The following is a 23,598-nucleotide window of genomic DNA, read 5'->3' as shown; positions in this document are numbered from 1 at the left end:
TACTGCCCCCAATTAATTAACTTCCATCCTTGGGTTCGACAAGTTTTTGATCGTCGTTCACTTTGATTTTTAATTGCTGATCATCAATTGTATTCACTTTCAGATGATCATCGTCACGAGACGACTCTATAGTATCAATGTTCAACGAATTGTCAGTGAAGAATTGATCAATTAGATCAAGATCGAGGTTGAAATCAAGATCAATGTCTAATTCCAATAGCAACTTCTTCTGATCAAACAACGTGTTATCAGATAAAATTAATGGAGTAGTAGTAATAGTAATAGTGTCGATGTCAATTTCGCGATCGTCGTAATAATTGTAGGAGGAAGTGGTGGGGATGGAGAATGTACCATCCAAACATTCGTCAATTTCTTCTTTAAAGTTTACGTCTGTACTTTCTTTAATCCATGGAAAGTCGAAAACTCCTGCTCCTGCGCCTGCACCTGCACCTTCACTTGTACCTGACTCATCGTTCTGATGACATTCCTCTATTCGCATAAAATCCTTTGTATTATCCCATTTGTATCTAATTTGATCAAAATCATCATTTTCATTCATCATCATCATCATCATGACGTGGTGTTTCTTCCTGTTGTTAGTCGTATTCAACGTTTCTCTTCCTCTCTTTCTATTGTTCTCCATTTGTTCGATGAAAATATAGATTTAGATATTCAAGATAGAATTTTGATGATTTTTCGTGTAAAAACAGAAATGGATATGATAAGTTATGATGATGAAGAAATCTCACACATAACACTTTTTAATCAAAAATTCTGGATCGAAAGCTCCATAAAATACGCAAAAAAAAGTTTTAATTTGTTATCTGACATTTTCCCCGTGACTAATCATATATATTTATTTTTTCTAACTTTTCTTTCCTTAAATTGCTCTATTAACAGGTCCATACATATTTTGAGAGGATTTAATTTAATTTTTTAAAAATGAAACAGAAAGATTAAAAAAAAAAAAAGTTGAAACTTGAAACCGTAATTTACGCCACATTTGCAAAGGCCAAAAATGCATGCAGTTTTTCTGTTATGCACTTGAAATTTTGTTTGGATTCTTCGTCTTCTTTTAATTTTAGGGGATTCGTGAAAAATAAAATGCCTCATATCGATGAATGAATGAAATCTTGGGATCTGTGTATATTTTCGTTTGAGCTAGTTTTTATTGTGCGAGTAGGTTAACAACCTAATTTGACATGATAGCAGAGCCGGATCCGATACGGCTCCCCGATAGTTTCGGGGGTCGAAATACCCCCTTCCACTCCGATCCATGAATGTGCACGCACCAGACTGGATAGTGGAATTCCGGATAAAAAAATGTGTGTGGGGGTGGGGAATGTCCCACTTCGGTTAATGAATGGAATCTTGGATATTTATATAAGGTTTGGGCAATACTACTTTAATTTTGAGGTACAGGTTAGATTCAAAACTTAATTTGACAGTTTAGGATTCTAGGACCTAAAGTGCTAATAATGGAGTTCGAAATTTGATATTTGTATAGATTTAAGTGGATTTCTTAATACGTATAAGGTTTGGGTCAAAGCTACGTAATTTATGCAGTGGATTCGTCTCGAGCCGCGATCGATATTATATATACATTTCCCATTATTTTCTTTGCGATCTATCTAGGTAAGTTTTAGCTATTTTAATTTGTAAATCTATCGTACATCATTTGTCTAGTTCATTGCCCATGCATCTGAAAGACGGGATCAAGAATTTGAAGTTTATGAGTTACTACGATGATTCCAAGTTAATTCTAGATTAGGAACCCGGTTCATAGTCAAAATATATACAGATATTTAGCTTTTATATAAATATCTAAGTAAAAGCTATTGGGTTCACGCAAATTCATAACGGATAATAAAGGCGGATCTAGGATTAGAATTTGGTAAGTTTGACCTAACAGTAACATTCCTACTATTTAAAACCATTCAATGTTCTCAATAAAATAAGTTGTTGATTTTTGGTTTCTCATCAGATGTCTGATGTGAGCAATTCGGATTCGCTATGTGTAGGGGCCATTCGGGGAAGCATCCTAATCAAGGATTTTTCCAAATCAGGACTCGAAATTGAGAAGGAACAACCTCATCCGTTGCAGCACATTCCGTTGCAGCACATTCTTTGATGGTCACTAAAATAAGTTGCATTCATTGATATTGCCAGAATTTCAACTTAGCATTCAAACATTTTGTTATGTTGAGAATGGAATAAAATGAAAGATTCACTCTTGTAATATTTTCTTGAGAATGGAACAAAACAACAAGAATCAAGATAGTGAAATGTAATATAATTATGTGAACTATCAACCAAAATGCAATTACTTAGAACAGTAATCAACTAAAGTTATCAGTAAAAGAAGGAAAATTATTCACATCTTAGCTATTTCTTGTAGCTAATATCACTCATAGAAGCTATCGCGATCGGACTTTTAACGTAGTGAACATAATCAGTCCATTGCAATTCTCCAAAAACATATGTATCTTTTACTGCATTAGCATCCAGAACTTTAATTGTCAGATTAAAGCTCTTCTCTTGACCAACGTGATCGAACTTCAGTACTCTAGGCTTAACAGAAGCTGAAAAAATATGGTGTGGTAGACGAACACGTCCTTTGTATCTACCAGGGGCACCAACGTTCTTGAGCCTACGAGTGACGGTGATTGGAGATGAGGTAGAGATGTTGGGAATTGTTATGGCAGGATTGTTGAAATCCAGGAGATTATTTAGGCCTTGTTGGTGCTTGGGACAATGATAAGGTGATTCTGTTTCTGAAAATTTTGTGATGTTTTTTTGGTTGTAGCCAAGTGTACAGAGGAAATCATAGTAGTCATTCATTGTCAAGTCATAGACTAAGCCAGGGTCCATGGCTCCGTTAGGGCGCAGGTGTCCTGCGCCATAACTAAATTGTGTGGCTTTGTCTTTCTCCGTTGCATCACGCAGTGGTTTGAAAGTGTTGTCTCTTGTTCTGGCTGTAAAACATGAATCTTGATTAGTGAAAGAAAATCGGAGGACAATTGCTAAGTAGTTGAAAGACGTCGGGTGACAAATTTAGCTCATGAAAAATATGACATCCGTCCATGTTTGGATGAGGTGAGCTAGATATATATTCGTTGTCAGGTCAAAGCATAACTCGAGTAGAGTTATGATCAACTTGAACGTTCACATTTAATCCTGCCAGCCCATTTGACACCTCTGAACGGTCAAAGTGGTGTGTTATCAAGTGACGTAGAACGTACCTGTGGTCATAATAGCAGATCGAATAGCAGCAGGACTCCAGTCAGGATGGAGGCTTTTGAGAAGGCCTACTACACCAGCAACATGAGGGCAAGACATTGAGGTCCCAGAGATCATGTTGTAGGGAGATGTGCGTTTATCGTAGTCTTCCTCTGTAGGATTTACTGCTTCACTGTATGCAGTTATGATATCCACTCCTGGTGCGGTAATATCAGGCTACACAAAAACACAAACAGAGATGAATCCAGAATTTAAGATTTGATGGCAAATACTTATTGAAATTACGAGTTCAGAATCTAACATTCGTTGAAATTATACTAATTCCACATACACATTTGTATTCCCTGGTGAAATTAAGGTTGTCGTTCAAGATGTGGAAACGACTCTTGTAGAAATGCAGGATAACACTGTAACATAGCGCTTAGTGCATTGGACTGCCTTTTTTTTTTGTTGGTGAAATTAAGGTTGCATATGCCTTCAGGCTAAAGGGGAGGTTTGTTATGCACAAAATTGATTATGAACTTAAGAATGAGGTTCCTAACCTTGAGAATCTGAGGAGTTATAGTATTAGGACCAACAGAAGAGAAATCTGCCATAAATGGAGCCGGCTTTCTTCGCAACAATGTCTCTGGACCCATGATATATGCACGTGGATCTCTGTAACAATAATGTCACAAGTTAGAACTACAAGTACCACAACTGAAAATAACGAAAAGAAAGAGAGAGAGATATAGAGACTTAGAAGAAGCAATGTAGTCAAAGACTCGAACGCCATCTGTATAATTGATATGCATGGCTGGAAGAAGATGAGGGACGCTGAAAATTTCGTTGCCAGTAGTCTTATTGTTACAAAGTATCATTCCGACAGCACCAGCTAGAGCTGCCTGATGCCCCTTCTCGATCAACGTTGTCTCTCCTCTAAGGCAGGCTAATATCTTGCCTTTCACCTTTTTTGGATCTAATGTACCTTTCTTACACCTTAATCTGCATCAGATAATCAAAATACATGTCATGATCATAGCTAAAAACTACTCCCTTCGTTTCAATCTGTTTATCTTACTTCCCTTTTTAATCCGTTTCAAAAAGAACGTCTTTCTTCTGTTTTGGCAATTCTTTAATTCTAACTTTCCGAGACAAACAAATTGATGCAGAGGGAGTAGTTTAACTAACAAGAATTAACTAAATTCTGTCCTTACGCATCATCAAACGATGCTTGGGCTTTTTTAGCCTGTGCAGCACTGATTAGTGGATAGAAACTTTTTTCAGGCATTGTTGGTTTCGAAAGGCTTGCTCCCGTTAAGATCAATCCGTTCTGCAGTCCAGCGCTGCTTTGTAATCTTCGGTCCAGGGTGCTTGCTGCTACTGTTATAATCCAGGGAGCAACATTTGTGACAGTACCAGGCTCAGGTCCACTATTACCAGCTGATGCAACTACAACTATACCGTTCTTGACAGCGTGGAACGAGCCAATGGCTAGTCCATCGTTTAAGTAGTCAGAAGGCGTTCCACCAAGCGATATGGATATTACATCAACCCCGTCATATGGCTGTATCAAAGCCTTTGAGGACATCAGCATCCATACATCCTGAACCATCCACTGGTGGCCAGCATACTTTGTATGTGGCCACCCGGGCTTTGGGTGAACCTCCCTTTGCTGTCCCGTTCACCAAACCAAGCACACTCGCTCCATGGACTATGTTTCCAGCAGCAGTTGACAATGTATGAGAGCCATGACCATCATAATCGCGCGGTGTGTTCATTGAAGTAGTAATATTTCCTCCGCTCATGATGTAGCCTTTATTGAAATACCTTGCTCCAATAAGCTTCCTATATAAGTAAAATCCTTTTTAGTACTTTCCTAGAGATGTACATCGTTAGCATAAGGAATTTTTACACTATCAGGTAATCTATCATGTTTTCGACATTATAAATCACACATTTTAAGAAGGCTAATGATCGGATAGTGTGAAAAATTCTTTATGCTGACAGTGTATATAACTTAAAACTCTTTCAAATAAAACGTACTTATTGCAAGAGAAACCATCATTAGTGTTGTCATTTTGACAAATCCCTTTCCATCTTGAAGGAATAGGTCCAAATCCTTCATCATTAAAGCTCTCTGATTCAGGCCAAACACCTGTTGAAAGAACACAATCATTTTACGATGAATGAGTGTAGTACAACAACAATTACTATGCCTCAATCCTAAACAAGTTGAATACACTATATTAAAAGATCAATTATCCATCCATAAATAAGAAAAAGGTAAATATATTGGCAGATAGTGTATATAAGTTAAATCGAATTAACAATGGTGCAACACGACAAACGAATTAGGTAACATGATCAACTTATAGGCCTTGTTGGACGTAATTACCTGTATCAAGATTCGCGATGATTATGTCTTGGCCAAACTCAGCCTTCTTCCACAGTGAACTTAGATGAACGACGCCATTCTTTTCTAGCCTCATGAATTCCCATGAATGAGTTGTATGTAGTTTTCTAGCTTTATTCAAGAAAACAGAGATCACACTTGGATGCCCTGCATTATTTTTCGAAACACAAACTAAGTATGCACCTATGTTGTTCGATTATCCAAAAATGTTGTTGCGTCTGTGTTGGATTCTCTAAAACGGAATAACTTTTGAAAGATCTAACACATACTCAATCACATCTTTGAAGGATACGAGCAAAATAGATAGACACATTATGATATTGGATAACAAACTAATTAAGGATGCCTTTAACTTTAATTATATACTATATTACAATTAACAACATACACAGTATACAAAGCAAATGAAACAACCGATAGCATCACACATTGAAGAATAAGAAACTTTCTAAGCGATTACTAATATACTACTCCCTTCTGTTCCAATTTATTTGGCACAGTTTGGATTTCGAGAGTCAAACAATTTAAGTTTGATTGTGAATTTGGACATGGAATCTATAAGATTTTTGAAATAAAAATTATATATTTATAAACTACATAAAAAGTACTATAAGTCACAATAAAAATTATACAGTAAAGAGAAGGCTAAGGATGCCATCTTCTACTCATATAAAAGACACATAAATGGTTTTGCTGCTATCCTTGAAGATGATCAAGTGGAGGAGATTCAAAGTATGTATACTATATTTCCTCTGTCACGTCTCAATTTACGTGACACCTTTCGGATTTTGAGATTTAATATTGTCCGTGCATAAAACTTAAACGATCAATTAACTTCCCAAAAAGGAGCCAAGAAACTCATGATGAGAATCTACCACACTTTGAAGATCAGCTGATGTTACTCCTACACCATGAAAGTGCTCACCCAAATACACTATGTATGACTGTTTAATAATAATTCCATCAAAAACCAACCAAAGATAAATTAAATAAGAAATATAAATGGGATGAAATTGATTTTTAAAAAATTCAAAAATTTTAAGGATAAAGCTAATGGTTATATTCAGAGACGGATTCAAAATATAATGATTGATTCGACCACAAATTATATATTTAGAATTTAATATTTATTAAAATTTAAAAATATTCAAAATTTAATATATATATATATATATATATGTATGAAAATATACATAATGAAAAGTTGACTCTAGTTATAGTCTTACATATTACAAGTTTTCCATCAACACAAACTTATTACAACTTCAAGATTTAATATATAAATATAAAAGATAAAATTAAACTTATATATACCATATAATTTTTTGACAAACAACTTACCTTCTTGATTGCTATAGTTGGTGTCAATGACACTGATAAAATAATTAGGAACAATGATAGATAATTTATCAATTTGGATGATAACATTGTTCTCCCTCGACCAAATATTAAACCTTCTTTGGTGATCATGGAAAAATAATGATATAAACAATAGCTAATTTCTAGTTTAAGAAACGAAAAATAATTTATGAATCTTATTTTATATTTGTATATACTGCAAATTCATAGTGTCTAACATCTATAGGAGTCTTTAAGGATAAGAATTTTTGTGTTATCAGGAGAAGGTTTAACGTTAATTAATACTCCTATGAAATATTTACTTATGGATATAATAGTAATAATAATTATGTCAATGTTAAATTACGTACTTCTCTAGTATTCCCCTGTCCCAAAATAATTGTCATGTTTCCCTTTTGGAGAGTCAAATTGTATGAATTTTGATCAATTTTTTAAAATATATTTTTCAACATATTGATAAATATAAGAAAGAGTACAACTTATAATATTTTTCGTATAATTTTTGAATATTTGAAATTTAAAATATTAAATTAATTTAATCTAATTTAGACACGTAAATTAGTCAAATTGACTTAAAAAAAGAGAAACATGACAATTATTTTGGGACGAATGAATTATCATATATGTCCATTGATAACTAAAGTATATGCTTTAGGAAAATTCTTAATAATATTAATTGTTAAATAATAAAATTGAGAATACGAATAAAAGTAATAAAATTGGTACTTGACATACATGATTGACTAGCTCTCATAATTAGATATGATAAAAGAGTACTCATCCACCTCTCCATTAGCTAAATTTATTATAAATGAATTAATGTAATTTGACATCAAAAGGATGTACAGTATATACGCAATCTTCCAACAAGCAAAATGCATAGTTTTATTCTTTTTTAAAATTATATTACAGGTCTAACATGTGAATTTGTCTTGTTATAACATAGTGTCATTTAATTAGAGTTGATTACACTACTTTCTATTTATTGATAAATAGTCGTTAAACTTGACTTTACTAATATAATATCAAATATATAGACACCATGATGCAACCATCAACATCAAGTATCTCAACTATTAGTTATCACTATATAATTACTATTGTCAGTCATCCCAATCGCTAATTACTACTATCAATCTCTATTGCATAACAATTATCATCGCTAATTATCACCAAATATCTTCATCATAACCAATCACATTCACTGTCCGCCATCCTTACTATCACCAACTACAATTATTATTGGTCATTAGTAATCACTATCACCATAAACCATTTTCATAGTTAGACATTCCGATTGATCACCTCCACCATCACCATCAATTAAAATTTACTATCAATTACCTTTACCATTAACTATCTTATACCACCACCTTCCACCACCAATCACTCCTCAAATTATCACCTACCAATTTGTTAGGACCGAAAATAATTGGGTGACATATGGAAGATAGCAAAATAAATCTCAAAAGGCCATGAATAAAAAGACAAGCAAGAAATATATCAAAAGACGCAAATTTTAACGTGGTTCGGTCAATCGACCTACATCCACAAGAGGAGATGAGCAATCCAGTATAAATATGAGAGTACAAAATATCGAGAGAAATAACCTCACACAATTCACTCGAAATACAAAGAGGTTGACACAAGTGTTAACATAACACTTGTGTCTCACCATTTCTCCCCCTACCCAAAACACTCAAGTCCCCTAGGACTACATTGTGAATGCTACTAAGTTAGAAGGAATAAGAATCTATTTATAGTATCATAAACTTTTTCCTACGAGAAAAAAGACTAGCCATTTGGAGACTTTATGTTTTCTTTTTAGAAAAAGGAAAACTCAATTATACTACGAAAGTCAGGGAAAAAACTCAACAATTCTCCCCCTTGGGCTGAATTTCTGACAAAATAAATTTGTTTCACCTTCTTCACATAATCTTTAACGGCTGCATCTCTTTTGCATAATCTTCTCTGCAAAGTCACTTTGACACATCATCGGCAAGTGTATTACACACACTTTAGATATTTGAGTGATTATAAAAAAATATCAAAATGACACATCGGAACCTTACTTGAAGTATCTAAAATGAACAGAGCTTAGTTGAGGTGTCTAAGTGAAAGTTGATGCCAACTTTAGGGGGTCACCGATGGGTTCCGCCATTTTCATATGTCACATTCTCGAATTTATGAGCAGCAAAAACAGAAAGATGCATCTTTTTCACAAACAGTAAATCTTTCATCTTGCTCTTCCATATGTTGTAGTAGCTTCAATTTAAATATACCATCTTGCTCATATTTTTTCTCCATCGACAATTCTTGATAGACAACCAAGGCTCTGATACCACTTGTGTTATATCCCATATTTTTTTTTTCACAATAGGAAATTTTTGGGATAACGGTAACAAGTCAAGGGCAAGGCTATGTTTGATTTTGTTGGATACATAATTCTTATGACTAAATTGGAATGTGGAAATATTAGAAAAGTTTAAGGGTAAAATTGAAATTTCACATGTGGAAATACTATAAAAGTTAAGGACAAAATTGGAATTTCACATGTGAAAATACTATAAAAGGTTAAGGACAAAATTGGAATTTCAACTTGGAAATATTAGAAAAGATGAGGAGAAAAATGGTAATTTCACCTAGGGGTCTTTATATCTTCCAACTCCTAGAATATTCAAGAGAATTGGAAGAAGATAGAAGGAGAAAAATAAAAGAAAGAAGAGAAAACATAGAGAGAAGATCGGACAAGCCTAGGGAAATTTTGGTCCTTAAAATCTTGTTCAAAAATTATAATTTTTTTGGTATTTTCACTAAATCAAGGGTCCTCTATAACATGGTAAATTTATTTTGGAAGATAGAAGGCTTGTTTGGTTGATTTGGAGCTTTGATTAAGTGAAGAAGTTAGCAGGAAAAAGTAAGAATTAATCCAATTTTATTATGTTATGAAGTTTGTTGATGTTGTAGTATGTAGAGATGTGTAGAATTTATGGAAATATGGAAGTTTGTATGGTGGGTTTTACATATGTATAAATCCATGTATATGAAGATTTTGGAGGCAAGATGAATTACATTTTTGTGTAGTATTTTAGTAGTAGTTATGGGGTAGTAGTTATGATAAAAAAATTATGTTGGAATTGGTAGTTGAATGAATTTATTTGAAGTTGGAAATATGGATTAAGTGATGAAGTGGAAAAAAATTAAGTTTGTATAGTTTGTTAATTATTGTTGTGATTTTTGGAACATAAGGGAAGCTTAAATGGTTTAAGTTGGTATTAAAATAGATTGTAGGGAATTATGTATTTTTAGTATGATTTTATAATATTATGGAAGTAAAGTTGTTCAAGTATAGATTGTTGTGGTTGATTATGAAGTTGAAAGAAGAAAATGAATTTGATTATGAAGTTGAAAGAAGAAAATGAATTTGATTATGAAGTTGAAAGAAGAAAATGAGTTATAATAGTTTTATTGCATTTATGGAATTTTTGGGTGAAATATGGAATTGATGAATATGGAATAGCTTACTTGAAATATTTTTCACCTATGTTTGAATGAGTTTAAATTAGTTATGAACATGAAATATTCATATTTATTTGGAAATGCAAAGTTGGGTTGAAAGTTATTGCATTAGTTGGAAAAGAAACCAATTTATGTTATGATGCGTTTTAAATTGATTATTGATGGTATCGGTGTTGTTGTTGGCTTGGTTGTTGATATGGTGGCCGAGTTGTAATCTCGGGGTTGTCATATATATAAGGGAGATGCTGCCAAAATTTTTGTAGACAAATATTGGTAGAATTGAATTCTTAAAGTTTTGTGAATAGTAATTGGTAAATATGACCAATTGTAGATTTTGGAGGAAACGGGAGTTGAATTTGGACAAACGTGAAAAGCCGATAAGGTATGTAAAGCTTTACCTTTTCTTCTCTTGGTATGTCTTAGGTGTAATAGATTTGGATACGAACCTCGGCGATGACTCTACTCTTCGGAATCGACACCTAAATTTGACCCTTTTCTATTCAGTAGAATTGAATTAATTATTTATGAATATTTTTGAAAAATTGTCTAAACCTCTAGAATTTGCACAAATAGGACCCGACTATCTTGGAACTCTTATAAATAATGTTATGAATGTTAACACCTATAATTTCGATACGTCACCTCATTTGTCTGAGGTGGGCCCCACTATTTCAAATTTTTCTTTGTTAATCCGTTTGACTTATATTAGTTAGAATTTAAAGGAAACTTTTTGCTACTCTTCTAAATATCATATGACTAATTATTCCGTTAAGTTCCATAATATATTTTGAAATACGGAAACAATTTCAGAAAATTATTTTGACATAGACTATCGGAACATTGAAAAGACTTGCACTATTATTGTTATTCAAGTATTTTTATATATGATTTGTTATCGAAATTATGCAATCGAGTCTGTATAAATATTTTATATTTTAAATTGCATTTAGTCTTTCACTACTCTACTCGTGCATACTGTAACCACTCTTTCACTGAGCCTGGGCCAGGATATGTTATCAAGCATATTTCTTTGTATTATTCGCCGTGCCCCGATGTGAGGGGGCAGGTACACCATGTACATGGGGTGGTGTATGTTATGCGACAGAGTTATGTTGTGCCATGTACACATATGATATGACATGATATGAATTGATATGATTTGATATGACCATCTGATATGATGTGATCTGTTATGGAGACATTTCCTACTCTGGTGTTATGATGTGATGTGGCGCAAATAATGGGAGGGCGACCACGTTTTGTTCACCGAGTCCCATAATGGGGCCGGATATGGCATATGTCTTTGCATATATGATTTGAGATTACGATAAGTATTTTAAAATTTTGAACATTTATTTCATTTTCTGCACATACTATTCAGATTATGATTTTATACAGTACAATTCATGTTTTACATATTCGGTATATTTTTCGTACTAACCCCCTTTCTTCGGGGGCTGCGTTACATGCCCGCATGTACCGAAGTTCGATTTGCCGATCCACATGTTTAGGACATTTACTGCATCGTTGACAGTTCTCCCTTGTTCGGAGCTTGTATTTTGGTACTGACTTTATCTCTGTATATTTGGATATGTTGGTCAGGGGTACGACGGGGCCCTGTCCCGTCATATGACTATGCTATCATCTGTAGAGGTCTGTAGACAGAGTTATGTTGTGGGTTTTGTATATATGGTTTGGGTTTTGTGTGTTTTGTGACGGTCTATCAACCCTCGTGCCTATATCTACTTTTATGATATATTTAGTAATTTCTTCTAATCACTACATATGTTTATTCGATTAAAAAGGCTAATTTGGGATTAGGGTACGTTTGGGTGCCCAACTCGGACACCAGTCGCGGCCTACGGGGTTGGGTCGTGACAACTTGTTAGGATTGAAAATAATTAGGTGATATACGGAAGCTAGCAAAGCAAACCTCGAAACACCATAAATAAGAAGACAAGCGAGCAATATACTAAAAGACACAAACTTTAACATGGTTCGGTCAATCAACCTACATCCACAAGAGAAGATGACCAATTCACTATAAATATGAGAGTACAAATATCGAGAGAAGTAACCTCACATAATTCACTCGAAATACAAAGAAGTTCACATAAGTATTAACACTTGTGTCTCATCGTTTCTCTCCCTATCCAAAACTTTCAAAGCCTCTAGGACTACATTGTGAATGCTACTAAGTTAGAAGGAATAAACCTCTATTTATAGAGTCATAAATATTTTTCTACAAAAAAAAAAGACTAGCCAAATATGAAGACTTTATGCTTTCCTTTTAGAAAAAAGAAAACCCAATTATATTAGAAAAGTCAGGGCAAAAATCCAACACAACTATTATATATTTTACGAAAAAGGGTCAAAACTATCCTTCAACTATTCGAAATAGAGCACATATACCCTTAAACTATATTCTGGCTCAAAAATATCCTTTTCGTCATACTATTGACTCACTTCTATCCCTTCGTTTGACGGAATAAAATATGACATCCCATGTGTATTAATTTACGCCACATAAGATTTCTACCTAAACACCCCACCCACCCCATCAATTAAAAGACCCCATTCCACCCATTAAAACACCTTAATTTTTTATAGATAAACAGATTGTTGCATCAATTTCCTACAATCTACAATTCTCTGTCCTTTTCTCCTTTCAATCCTCTGTCCCTCGACTTTGTTGATTAATATTAATGTCTGAAAGGCATGCTTCATTTAATTGTGGGGAAGCTTAGAAATAGAGAAAGAGACGAAAATTAGAGTATTTAATTAATAGGTGGGTGCTTATGTTTTATGTAGCGTAACTTAATACACATGCGATGTCATATTTCTTCCATCAAATAAAAAGGTAGAAGTGAACCAATAATATGACGGAAAAAATATTTTTGAGCGAAAATATAATTTAAGAATATATATGTTCTATTTTGAATAATTGAAGCGTATATTTTAACTATCCGTTGTTCCTTTTTTTCTAGCTAAAATATTACCAAATAAATAATTTTAAAAAATTCAACAATAACCACGTGTCCCCTATAGCACAGCTCTACTACTACGTCTTCCCTTCCCTGCCACGTTTCTTCCAGAAAAACCTTCAAAATTCCCCTGTTTTTCCAACCTTTTCACCTAAAATTTTTGACGGAATTCAACAAGCAATCGATTCAATTTCAATCATTCAACTACAACTTTAGTTAATCCAACAAGCAATCAAAATTTATCTATGACGAATTCACCTTCCTCATCCTCAATTTCCATCTCAAATGTCGAACTCCAACACATAACTCACATAACAAACTACAATTCCCAAATCCAAACTCACAATAATCCACTTGCCTTTAACCCTTTCTTCCGAACTTTCCCCGGATTCTTCCTAACCTCATCCGATATCGTTCTCCGTAACAATGTTCTCGATCTTTCTGGAACATTCCCTTCACCTAATCCACCATTAGCTTACCACAGAGCAGGACCTCGCAATCAAATTTTCTTCAACCCTACCACCGTCCGAGCAGCAATCGTTACCTGTGGCGGTTTGTGTCCCGGAATGAATACGGTGATTCGGGAATTGGTGGTTGGGTTATGGGAATTGTACGGTGTTCGTGAGATTTTTGGGATTAAAGCGGGTTATCGAGGGTTTTATAGCTATGATCCGGTATGTTTGAATCCAAAGATGGTTGATGATTGGCATAAAAGAGGTGGTACTGTGCTTGAGACTTCTAGAGGTGGATTTGATCTGAAGAAGATTGTTGATGCTATTCAGAATCATGGATTCAACCAGGTTTTGATTTGTTCCTGTTATTTTCTTAACAATTTAGCTTAAAAATAAAAGTTTTCTGTGTTGTTAAAATTAAATGGAAAAATCGTGTAAAATGGTTGAAATATGAGTGATTTTTGAGTTATAAAAGTAAAGGTAAGTGATATTTTCATATTAGCAGTTAAGTGATTTTTGAGTTAAAATAAGTTATGTTTTTGTGATTGAAATATCAAATAATCGAGTCACTTTTGAATTACAAAGCTAAGAGAAGTGATATTTTGTGTGATTGAAATATCAATAGTTGAGTGATCTCTGAGTTATAAAGTAGAGATAAATGATGTTTTCCTAATTGAAATATCTGTTGGAGTCACTTTTGAATTATAAAGCAAAGAAAAGTGTATTTTTGTGGTTGAAATATCAATAGTTTGAGTGGATTTTGAGTAACAAAGCAAAGAAAATTGACTTTTTGTGATTGAAATATCAATAGTTTTGTGATTTTTGAGTTATAAAGCAAATAAAATTGATTTTTTGGGATTGAAACATCAATAATCTAGTGATTTCTGAGTTATAAAGCAAACAAAAAATGACTTTTTTGGTGATTGACATATGAAATAATTGAGTGACTTTTGAATTACAAAGCACGAAGGAAAAATTAATTTTCTGAGTGAACTATTCTCAGGTGAGTGAGTGATTACAGGAGAAATTAACTCATTTTAATAACATCATCAATATATACCCCTTTTGTCTAAATTTATGTGGCACATTTCGTATGTTGGGAGTCAAATAATTCCATTTTGATGGTGAATTCAAGTATAGGAACTATAAGTTTTTTGATATAAAATCTACATGTTTGAAAACAACTTGTAAAAAGTACTATTAAGTCACGATAATTAATAATTCAAATATTTAAAAGAATCTATGAAGAAATTATGATCAAAGAAAATGCTATTTGAATCTCGAAATTTGAAAAGTTCCACAGAAATTTGGATGAAGGTAGATAAAAAATACTCTGCACCAGCCGGGAATCGAACCCGGGTCTGTACCGTGGCAGGGTACTATTCTACCACTAGACCACTGGTGCAATTCATGCTATCAGTTCATTCAGTTGATCTAATTTAACTCCAAAAAAAATTGAAAGAAAAACATATTTCGTGGTTGAGTACTTTGTGTTCTATAACTAAAGTAATACTGGATAGTTGTCCAGACTCCTAAAAAAATGCATGCCGACAAGTACGTGTTGGATCCTCCAAAAGCAGTACGAGAGTCCGAACAACATAGTTGTGCAATATGTTATTCGATTTTTTATTTAGAAGGCTAAAACATGACAATATGTTAATAAATTGATGTATGTAGTACAGGTTGATTTGTCTTCAAGAATTATGTATCTCCGTTTGAATGATACCTTAATTTTACCTCTATTTATTATTGAGCAGCTTTACATCATAGGAGGAGACGGTACAATGCGGGGGGCAGTGGAAATTTTCGAGGAATTGAAACAACGAAAATTGTATATATCAATGGTCGGAATCCCCAAGACAGTCGATAATGATGTTGGCATTATCGACAGATCATTTGGGTTCCAAACTGCAGTAGAGATGGCACAACAAGCGATTAGTGCCGCTCATGTAGAAGCAGAGAGTGCAGTAAATGGCATAGGGTTGGTGAAACTTATGGGTCGGAGTACTGGTCATATTGCACTACATGCAACTTTAAGTAGCCGTGATGTCGATTGTTGTTTGATTCCCGAGATGGACTTCTTCTTGGAAGGTAATATTAGAACTTTGTGACCGTCTCATTTACCTACGTACACGTATACATATTTTTTGTGTGGCGTGACAAGGAGATTTCAACTTAGAGGATCTTTTTGCCTGTTCTGAATCTAATGTTTGAATTGTGTGACAATCTCATATATAATATTACTTCTCGGGTGGCGATGGGATTTGGACCTAAGGATCTTTTTCTTGCTCTGATAGTACGTTGAATCGTAATCTTAGCACATTTTAAGGAGTTAACTATACTGTCTCAATAGGTATAGCATGTTGAATCGTGTAACTAATCTCATCGCATTTTTAAGTAGTTACATCTCATCGCATTTTTAAGTAGTTAATTATATTATGTCTCAACAGGTAAGGGAGGGCTCTTTGAATTTCTCGAAGATCGATTGAAGGAGATGGGACACGTGGTGTTGGTGGTAGCAGAGGGTGCAGGACAAGATATAATTCCGAGGACTGAATCTCAGAAAACAGAGAAGGATGAGTCGGGCAACCCTGTTTTCTTGGACGTTGGAGGGTGGTTGAAGTCGGAACTCAAGAATTGGTGGAGCAGGGATCATCCGAACGAGTTGTTCACGATAAAATACATAGATCCTACGTACATGATACGTGCGGTTCCTCCAAATGCAACGGATAACTCATATTGCACGTTGCTAGCGCACTCTGCCATTCACGGAGTTATGGCAGGGTACACCGGGTTCGTTTGTGGACCTGTAAATGGAAATTATGCATATATTCCAGTTGATGAAGTTGCCAAAGCAAAGAACAAAGTTGATACTAGAGATCATAAATGGTCTTGGGTTAGATCTGTTAGCAATCAGCCTGATTTCATCAGAAGTTAAAAGGTTTTGAATGATCTATTTTGGCACTCTCTTTGTCCCACCGTGACAGTGGTGGTGTCCGATCAGGTTGTGCACATTTCAATTATTTCATTGAATATCTATGAGGTATTGTATCATCGGTAACTATGTATCCCGAGACTTGAAAACAAATAGGAGGAAAGGAAACCACATAATAGTGCTGGTTGTCTCTACTGAAATTTGAATCTTGATCTTGTTTCAGGAGAATCGATGACTGCATCTTTAGGAAATGAAAGCAGAAATGGATCTGTGAAATTTGAATCTTGATCTTGTTTCGGGAAAATCGATGACTGCATCGATGCAATGCTAATAGACTACTAAAATTTGAATCTTGGTCTTTTAAGGTTTGCGCCTTTTGTCCCTTTTCATGGGTCGGGTTTCTTTGTATATATGTAATTAAAAAATAAACAAGGTGCATTAGTGTAAAATGTATGATAATAATCTCTTGATGCTTAAACAATCAAGCAAGTAAACTATCATGTATTTCTTTACTTCTCCCCTTTTCTCTTTTTAAGAGTTCCTTTAGTTGCATTTAGTTGGGGTTGGTGGCTCGTGGGATGCTTTGATATGATTATCAATTTTGTTTACGCTATACCCTCCTTGTGATGATTTATCGGTGGGACTTTGAATTTAGTCTGGTTTTAATGTAAGTATTGGATACAATTGGATTTTAATGTGAGTATCGAGTAGATAATAACATATTAAAATGTACTAATAATGTAATTTAGTTTGATTGCTGCAATTACATATTAAAATGTACTACTAGTGTAAGTTATTTTCATTTTACTTTTTTCAAAAAGGTATGGTTTTGTTTCTCTATTTTTACGTTATCTTCATATCACATGGACAATATTTTACGTTAACTTGGACGTACGAAAAATATTTGCCTAACAAGTCCTAAAGGAAAAAAAAAGCTGACATAACTACTAAAAAATTTGTGGTTGAAAAGCGAATAAATAGTTTAAATCGTCAGTTTATTAAGTGTAAATAAATTGAATTGGGTATATTTTTGGTAAATAGTTTTACATTCGGATCCATACCCTTAATAATAAATGCGATGAGATGAATATAATTTTTTTTAATTTTTATTAAAAGATTTCAAACATTTCTTAATATAAGAAAATACTTTCTTCTTTAATATTTCATATTAAATATGCACAATATTAAATACTGTGCATACTTGAGTTTTTTTATTCAAACAAAATATAATAAGTAAAGAAAAAGAAGCTCCAACTACTACTTAACAACTCCTAGTTTCATCAAGAGCTTGCCAATTTATTTATTTTTGGTGTTAATGTTCGATATTTGTTTTGAAATATAATTATTTGAAGTTATATTGGAAATCTCAATTTAAGGGGTAGAGAATTTTTTATCAAATGCAAGTTTATACTCGAAATTCGAATTTGAGATTTTAATGATAAAGAATATCTTATAGGCCCCGCTGAATTCATGATTGAGTTTATTAGGAATATTGAATATGAAATAAAAAATAAAAAAAAACAGTACCGACTTAAAATGTGGACACCAGGACTTGTGACAAGGTACTATAATGTCTGTATCCCAAATTTACTGTGTATTTTGACTTTTTTTTTTAAAAAAATCTTTTAGATATATTACTATTATTTTTTTTCTTTTTAATTTGTATAATATTATAGTTTGACTCAATATGAACTTTATATAAATCCCCTTAAATTAAATTAAGAACTTTCAGGTTAATTTTTTTTTTTTGAATCGGACAAAAGAGAAAATTGCAAATGGGATAGTACCGCAAGTAAATGAAGTGAGTTGAAAATTATGAACTATTTTGATGTTTAAAGTTATTTGATTTTTGTGTTGATAACGTTAACAAATCCAATAAAAAAATATCTTAAAATGCGTGTAAATTGCACCAAACATCACAATTCAACAACAATAATAACATCATTGATATAATTCAATAAGTAAAATTTGAAGAGAATGATATATACCTACCATGTGAAGGACATCACGATCATTGGCAAAATTTAAACCAATATACTATTTTTTCTTTTTTGAATTTCAATTCGATGTCCGCTACCACACTGGAATTAAATTAAATTTGATTTCACATTGAGAATAAAGTGTTTTCTAGCAAAAGCTAATTAAGGATCAAGCCATCATAATTTCTATCAACTAAATCAAAGATTTACTTACATAACTACATGTGTCTTTCTAGGATAGTTCTACTTTCGTATACTGGGAAAAAAACTATTTTGGGGGGACCTCGATTTTTGCAGAACAAGATTTGAAAGAAAATGCAGTGTCTATTATTTATTAATATACTAATCAGTCAAAAACGTATCATGGCCCCCTCCAATGCCACTGCAGTTTGCTTTTCAGCTGCTGCTGCTGCTCAGATAAACCGACATTACACTGTTTAACATCAATAATCTCCTGCTTAATATACCCACAAATTAACTGACAAGTATACAAAGCATCCATCTTTCTTGAAAAAACACAAAAACAGAATCTCCCTTTCTGAAAATCCCCTTAAAAAATCTCACCTAAAACTAGTTGATGAACAATTGCTTCTTAGCTAGTACATGGGTTTCAAGAAAATGGCTTTAATGATCACCTATTTACCCAAACAAGAAAAGACCCTTTTCAGCTTTCTATCTGTATCAGTGTTGTTGTTCTTATGTTGGGGTGTTATTGTGGTGGAATCGGGTATTGGGGTTAATTGGGGCACTATATCTTTGCACAAAATGTCACCTTTTACAGTTGTGGATCTTCTGAAAGAAAACAAGATTCAGAAAGTTAAGCTATTTGATGCAGATCCAGATGTGATGAAGGGTTTAATGGGGAGTGGTCTTGAAGTTATGGTTGGAATACCAAATGATATGTTGGCTGTTCTTAGCTCATCTAGTTCTGCTGCTGATTTGTGGGTATCTCAAAATGTTTCAAGATATATGGTTAAAGGGGGTGTTAATATCAAGTAATTTCTTAGTTCTCTTCCTTTTGTTGATTACTTTGTCTTTCACCTGCCTTTTTTATTTCTGATTTTTTTTCAGCTGCTAGTATTTGCCAATCTTAGGAGGATTAGCTGAGATTATGTTTAATGTTGACATGAGTTGAGCTTTGTTAGAGCAGGTTAGAGTGTCATGTTGGTTTGGGAATGGACGGATGCCATATCCTTACATGGTATTAGAGCCACGTCTATCCTTGTTTGGGCTCCTGTTCCCTACTCCAGTTGGGCCTGGACGTGGAGCGAGTGTTAGAGTGGTTAGAATCTCGCATCGGTTGGGAATGGATTGTTGGTTTTCTTATATGGACTTGAGGAATCCTTACCTCGTGAGGTAGCTTTATGGATTGAGTTAGGCTTAGGTGCCATATCTTTACAAGCTTAAAGGGAATAATGAAAGGGAATGGTGAGTATTTATATAGCCGACCCCAACTTATTTGGGATTGAGGGTAGTTGTTGTTATTTTTGTTTTAGATATGTTACTATGTTTATTCTTTGTCAAAAAAAGATATGTTACTACGTTTACCTTAGACCTGTGCTTTCTAGGAGTCTTTAATCCCTAGTATAAACTTTTATGCAAGTTATAAACATAGATATCTTCTAGTACTTTTCGTTTCTATATGTATTTTTTTTATTTGTTAAACATGATCAGTTAGGATTCATATAGGATATAGCCGACCGCAACTCATTTGGGACTTAGGCATATTTGTTGTAGTGCTAGTATTTACCAATCTTTTATGTGTTTTACCTATGTTATGCCGGTTCTTATCTCTACCTCTGTTTATCTGCTATTAGAGAAAATGAAGGGCGTTGATTCTTCAAACATTTGAACCATAATTGTTCATGTACATGGTTGTTGTGTCTCTTCTTGGATTCTGTTTTTGAAGTTCTTAGAGTGAGGTATTAGAAGATACTTTTGTGTTAGTTCTTGCAATATTCTGTTGAAGATCCAGCTAGATGTTTATAATATGTTACCTTTTGGTATAAAGTTGTGTTAAAGATCTACTCTTTGATTCACTAAAAAAGCATCTTGTGGCCACATTATTACATTCCATCACCCAAGTGGACTCAACAAAATTTCTGTTTATATTAGCTGCAGGGGTAAGGCTGCGTACAATAGACCCTTGTGGTGGGGCCCTTTCCCGGACCCCGCGCATAGCGGGAGTTTTAGTGCACCGGACTGCCTTTTTTTTTTTATATTAGCTGCAGGGGATACATCACCTTGAACTTGAAAGAGATTACTATCACCATATAATAAATGAGGTAGACGACTAGTAGTAGTAGTAGAACCTCGTTTCTCATGACGTTCACCAGTATCATTCGAAGAAAGATTTTAAAGTAACCAAAGTTTAAGCCCTTTACTGTGTAGTTTTTTAATGCTAACAGACATAGCCTTTCTCAGATACTATGATCTCAAGTAAAAAATTTGAGGGATGAAGAAAGAAAAAGATCATTACTCCTTTCCGTAATAATAACAAAGCATGTTAGGCAGTGCTGGTTTTTCATTTACCTTTAGCTTTTGAAGAGTACTAAATATCGCTAATTGGCTTGCTATGGTGGTTTGCTTACTTACCAACTTAATGATCTTTTGCGGGATCACTGACACCCTTTGCCTTCCAGCACCAATAGAATGCTCGGTTGAGCTCTTTCTTGACCACATATACCATTAACATTTGATCACACAGTTGTTTCCCTTGCAATTAGGATGGTTGAGAAATCTAATTCCTAGGTATTGCTTTTCCTTTTTTTCCAATAAGGGAGAAAATTCTAGAGTTAACAAGTTCTACCTCCTGTTTAGAGTACTTAACTAGAGTACAATTACATCTATTGAGTAAGAGTTGTCTAGGCCGAACCTCTGGTGGTTTCAGTGAGAATTTGGCTCTAAATATGGTAGCGTGTGTACCATGTTCTTGAAACAATCTTAAAGTTTGCTGGAAACTGGGTTCTAGCTGTAATTCCCGACAAACTCATATTGTAGATACATATTTCCTTCGACAGTAGTCAATGCATGTAAAGTTGTCTATTGGTAATGCAGCGAACGACATTTGATCACTGCAGCATCCCTTGTCTGAAAATTTCCAGGCTAAAACGATACTGCTTTTTTTCTTCTTTTTTTTCCGGATGATTCCAGCATATACCATGTCATTCTCTAGTTTCTTCTCATTTTCTTTCTCTCTTTGGCTAATGACAGCTATACATCAACACAGGTATGTTGCAGTTGGTAATGAGCCATTTCTTACAAGTTATTCTGGTCAGTACCAATCATACGTCGTCCCAGCTATGACGAATTTGCTACAGTCCTTGGCCAAAGCAAATCTCGCTAGGAATGTGAAGCTGGTAGTCCCATGCAATGCCGATGCCTATGAGTCTTCCCTTCCATCACAAGGAACCTTCAGACCCGAATTGACTCCGATCATAACACAGATGGTTTCACTTCTGAACTCTAATGGTTCACCATTTGTGGTAAATATTTATCCATTCCTCAGCCTATATGGAAACTCAGACTTCCCTCAAGATTACGCTTTTTTTGAAGGGACAACACATGCTGTGACCGATGGGCCTAATGTCTACTATAATGCATTTGATGGAAATTTAGACACTTTAATAGCAGCCCTCACAAAAATCGGATACGCTCAGATGCCCATAGTTATAGGAGAGGTAGGTTGGCCTACCGATGGAGCCCTCGGTGCTAATCTTACAGCTGCAAGGGTCTTCAACCAAGGCCTTGTGAATCATGTTCTCAGCAACAAAGGAACTCCTCTTAGGCCAGGGGTCCCCCCTATGGATGTTTATCTTTTTAGTCTTTTCGATGAAGGTGCAAAAAGCGTGCTCCCAGGTAACTTTGAGAGACACTGGGGCATATTCTCTTTCGATGGCCAGTCGAAATATCCATTGAACCTCGGAAATGGTCTATTAAAGAATGCAAAGGATGTTGAGTATCTTCCATATAGGTGGTGTATTGCAAACCCTTTGAAAGATCTTGCTGAAGTAAACAACCACGTTAGACTTGCTTGTAGTTATGCAGATTGCACAACGCTTAACTATGGAGGATCGTGTAACGAGATTGGAGCAAAGGGTAATATATCATATGCATTCAACAGTTACTATCAGCTCCAAAAGCAGAATCCGCGGAGCTGTGATTTTGATGGGCTTGGGATGGTTACTTTCTTGAATCCTTCGATCGGAGAGTGCAGATTTCTTGTTGGGGTTAATGATCATGCTTCTTCATCAGGTTTTAGGTTGCAGAACAGTTGGATATCAGTGGTATTGATTCTGCTATGGGATGCTTGGTTCTTCTTGGTGTGAAAACATGAAATTATACTACATAGGTTAGGTTCTATAGTGGTGTTAAAAAGTTATTTCAGAAAGAGTAGCTTTGAGTAGTTTTGAAACTTGATGATTTATACTCAGAGGTAGACATTTGTAACTTATATATATTTTTAGGAAAGAGTTTAAGTTATACGCTTCATCAGTGTAAGGCATGGCTTCGTTATTATTGTATTTCCTTTTCAAATCTGTTTTAAAGTGCTTTACTTGAGCCAAGGGTCTCTCGGAAATGACATTTTTTTCTATCTTCACAAGATAGTGGTAAAATTTGCGTACATACCATGTTCCTCAGACTCTACTTGTGAGATTGTACACACTCTCTTCAGACTTTACTTGTGAGATTACACTAGGTAACCTAGTTGTTATTGATATACCTTTACGAGTGG

The 23,598-nt window shown here is 34.3% G+C and overlaps 2 protein-coding genes, 1 non-coding gene and 1 pseudogene across 5 annotated transcripts; 2 read left to right on the top strand and 2 right to left on the bottom strand.

The window, feature by feature from the left end:
• Positions 1 to 2,255: 2,255 nt before the first annotated feature.
• On the bottom strand, positions 2,256 to 8,209 carry LOC129869967 (subtilisin-like protease SBT5.4; annotated as a pseudogene).
• A 5,379-nt stretch (positions 8,210 to 13,588) lies between these two features.
• On the top strand, positions 13,589 to 17,169 carry LOC129871264 (ATP-dependent 6-phosphofructokinase 2). Of its 2 annotated transcripts, XR_008762220.1 has the most exons (4): positions 13,589 to 14,297; positions 15,707 to 16,040; positions 16,400 to 16,953; positions 17,108 to 17,169. XR_008762220.1 is itself a non-coding variant. In XM_055946170.1 (3 exons), the coding sequence occupies exons 1-3, from the start codon at positions 13,743 to 13,745 to the stop codon at positions 16,885 to 16,887; spliced, it is 1,377 nt and encodes a 458-aa protein (XP_055802145.1). In that variant the 5' UTR covers positions 13,589 to 13,742; the 3' UTR covers positions 16,888 to 17,169. The 2 variants fall into 2 exon arrangements, 1 of the variants encoding a protein (XP_055802145.1); XM_055946170.1 differs by having other exon boundaries at positions 16,400 to 17,169.
• Positions 15,284 to 15,354, bottom strand: TRNAG-GCC (transfer RNA glycine (anticodon GCC)). Its single transcript has one exon. It is a non-coding gene; the product is annotated as a tRNA-Gly (tRNA).
• A 1,954-nt stretch (positions 17,170 to 19,123) lies between the features above and the next one.
• On the top strand, positions 19,124 to 23,428 carry LOC129870974 (glucan endo-1,3-beta-glucosidase 5). 2 transcript variants are annotated; one of them, XM_055945842.1, is made up of 2 exons: positions 19,124 to 19,858; positions 22,093 to 23,428. In XM_055945842.1, exons 1-2 carry the CDS (start codon positions 19,467 to 19,469, stop codon positions 23,189 to 23,191), a joined length of 1,491 nt encoding a protein of 496 aa, XP_055801817.1. In that variant the 5' UTR covers positions 19,124 to 19,466; the 3' UTR covers positions 23,192 to 23,428. The 2 variants fall into 2 exon arrangements, with proteins under 2 accessions (XP_055801817.1, XP_055801818.1); XM_055945843.1 differs by having other exon boundaries at positions 19,740 to 19,858; positions 22,077 to 23,428.
• Positions 23,429 to 23,598: the final 170 nt, after the last annotated feature.

This window comes from Solanum dulcamara, chromosome 10, assembly GCF_947179165.1.
Source record: "Solanum dulcamara chromosome 10, daSolDulc1.2, whole genome shotgun sequence".
NCBI classification, from domain to species: domain Eukaryota; kingdom Viridiplantae; phylum Streptophyta; class Magnoliopsida; order Solanales; family Solanaceae; genus Solanum; species Solanum dulcamara.
Note: the sequence above shows the minus strand (reverse complement) of the source record. Positions and strands in the feature narration are given on the sequence as shown.

Coding starts and splice junctions, on each gene's coding strand:
- LOC129871264 (XM_055946170.1), top strand. CDS start 13,743: ATGACGAATTCACCTTCCTCATCCTCAATTTCCATCTCAAATGTCGAA. Junction 14,298..15,706: donor AGAATCATGGATTCAACCAG/GTTTTGATTTGT, acceptor ATTATTGAGCAG/CTTTACATCATAGGAGGAGA. Junction 16,041..16,399: donor GATGGACTTCTTCTTGGAAG/GTAATATTAGAA, acceptor ATGTCTCAACAG/GTAAGGGAGGGCTCTTTGAA.
- LOC129870974 (XM_055945842.1), top strand. CDS start 19,467: ATGGGTTTCAAGAAAATGGCTTTAATGATCACCTATTTACCCAAACAA. Junction 19,859..22,092: donor AAAGGGGGTGTTAATATCAA/GTAATTTCTTAG, acceptor ACATCAACACAG/GTATGTTGCAGTTGGTAATG.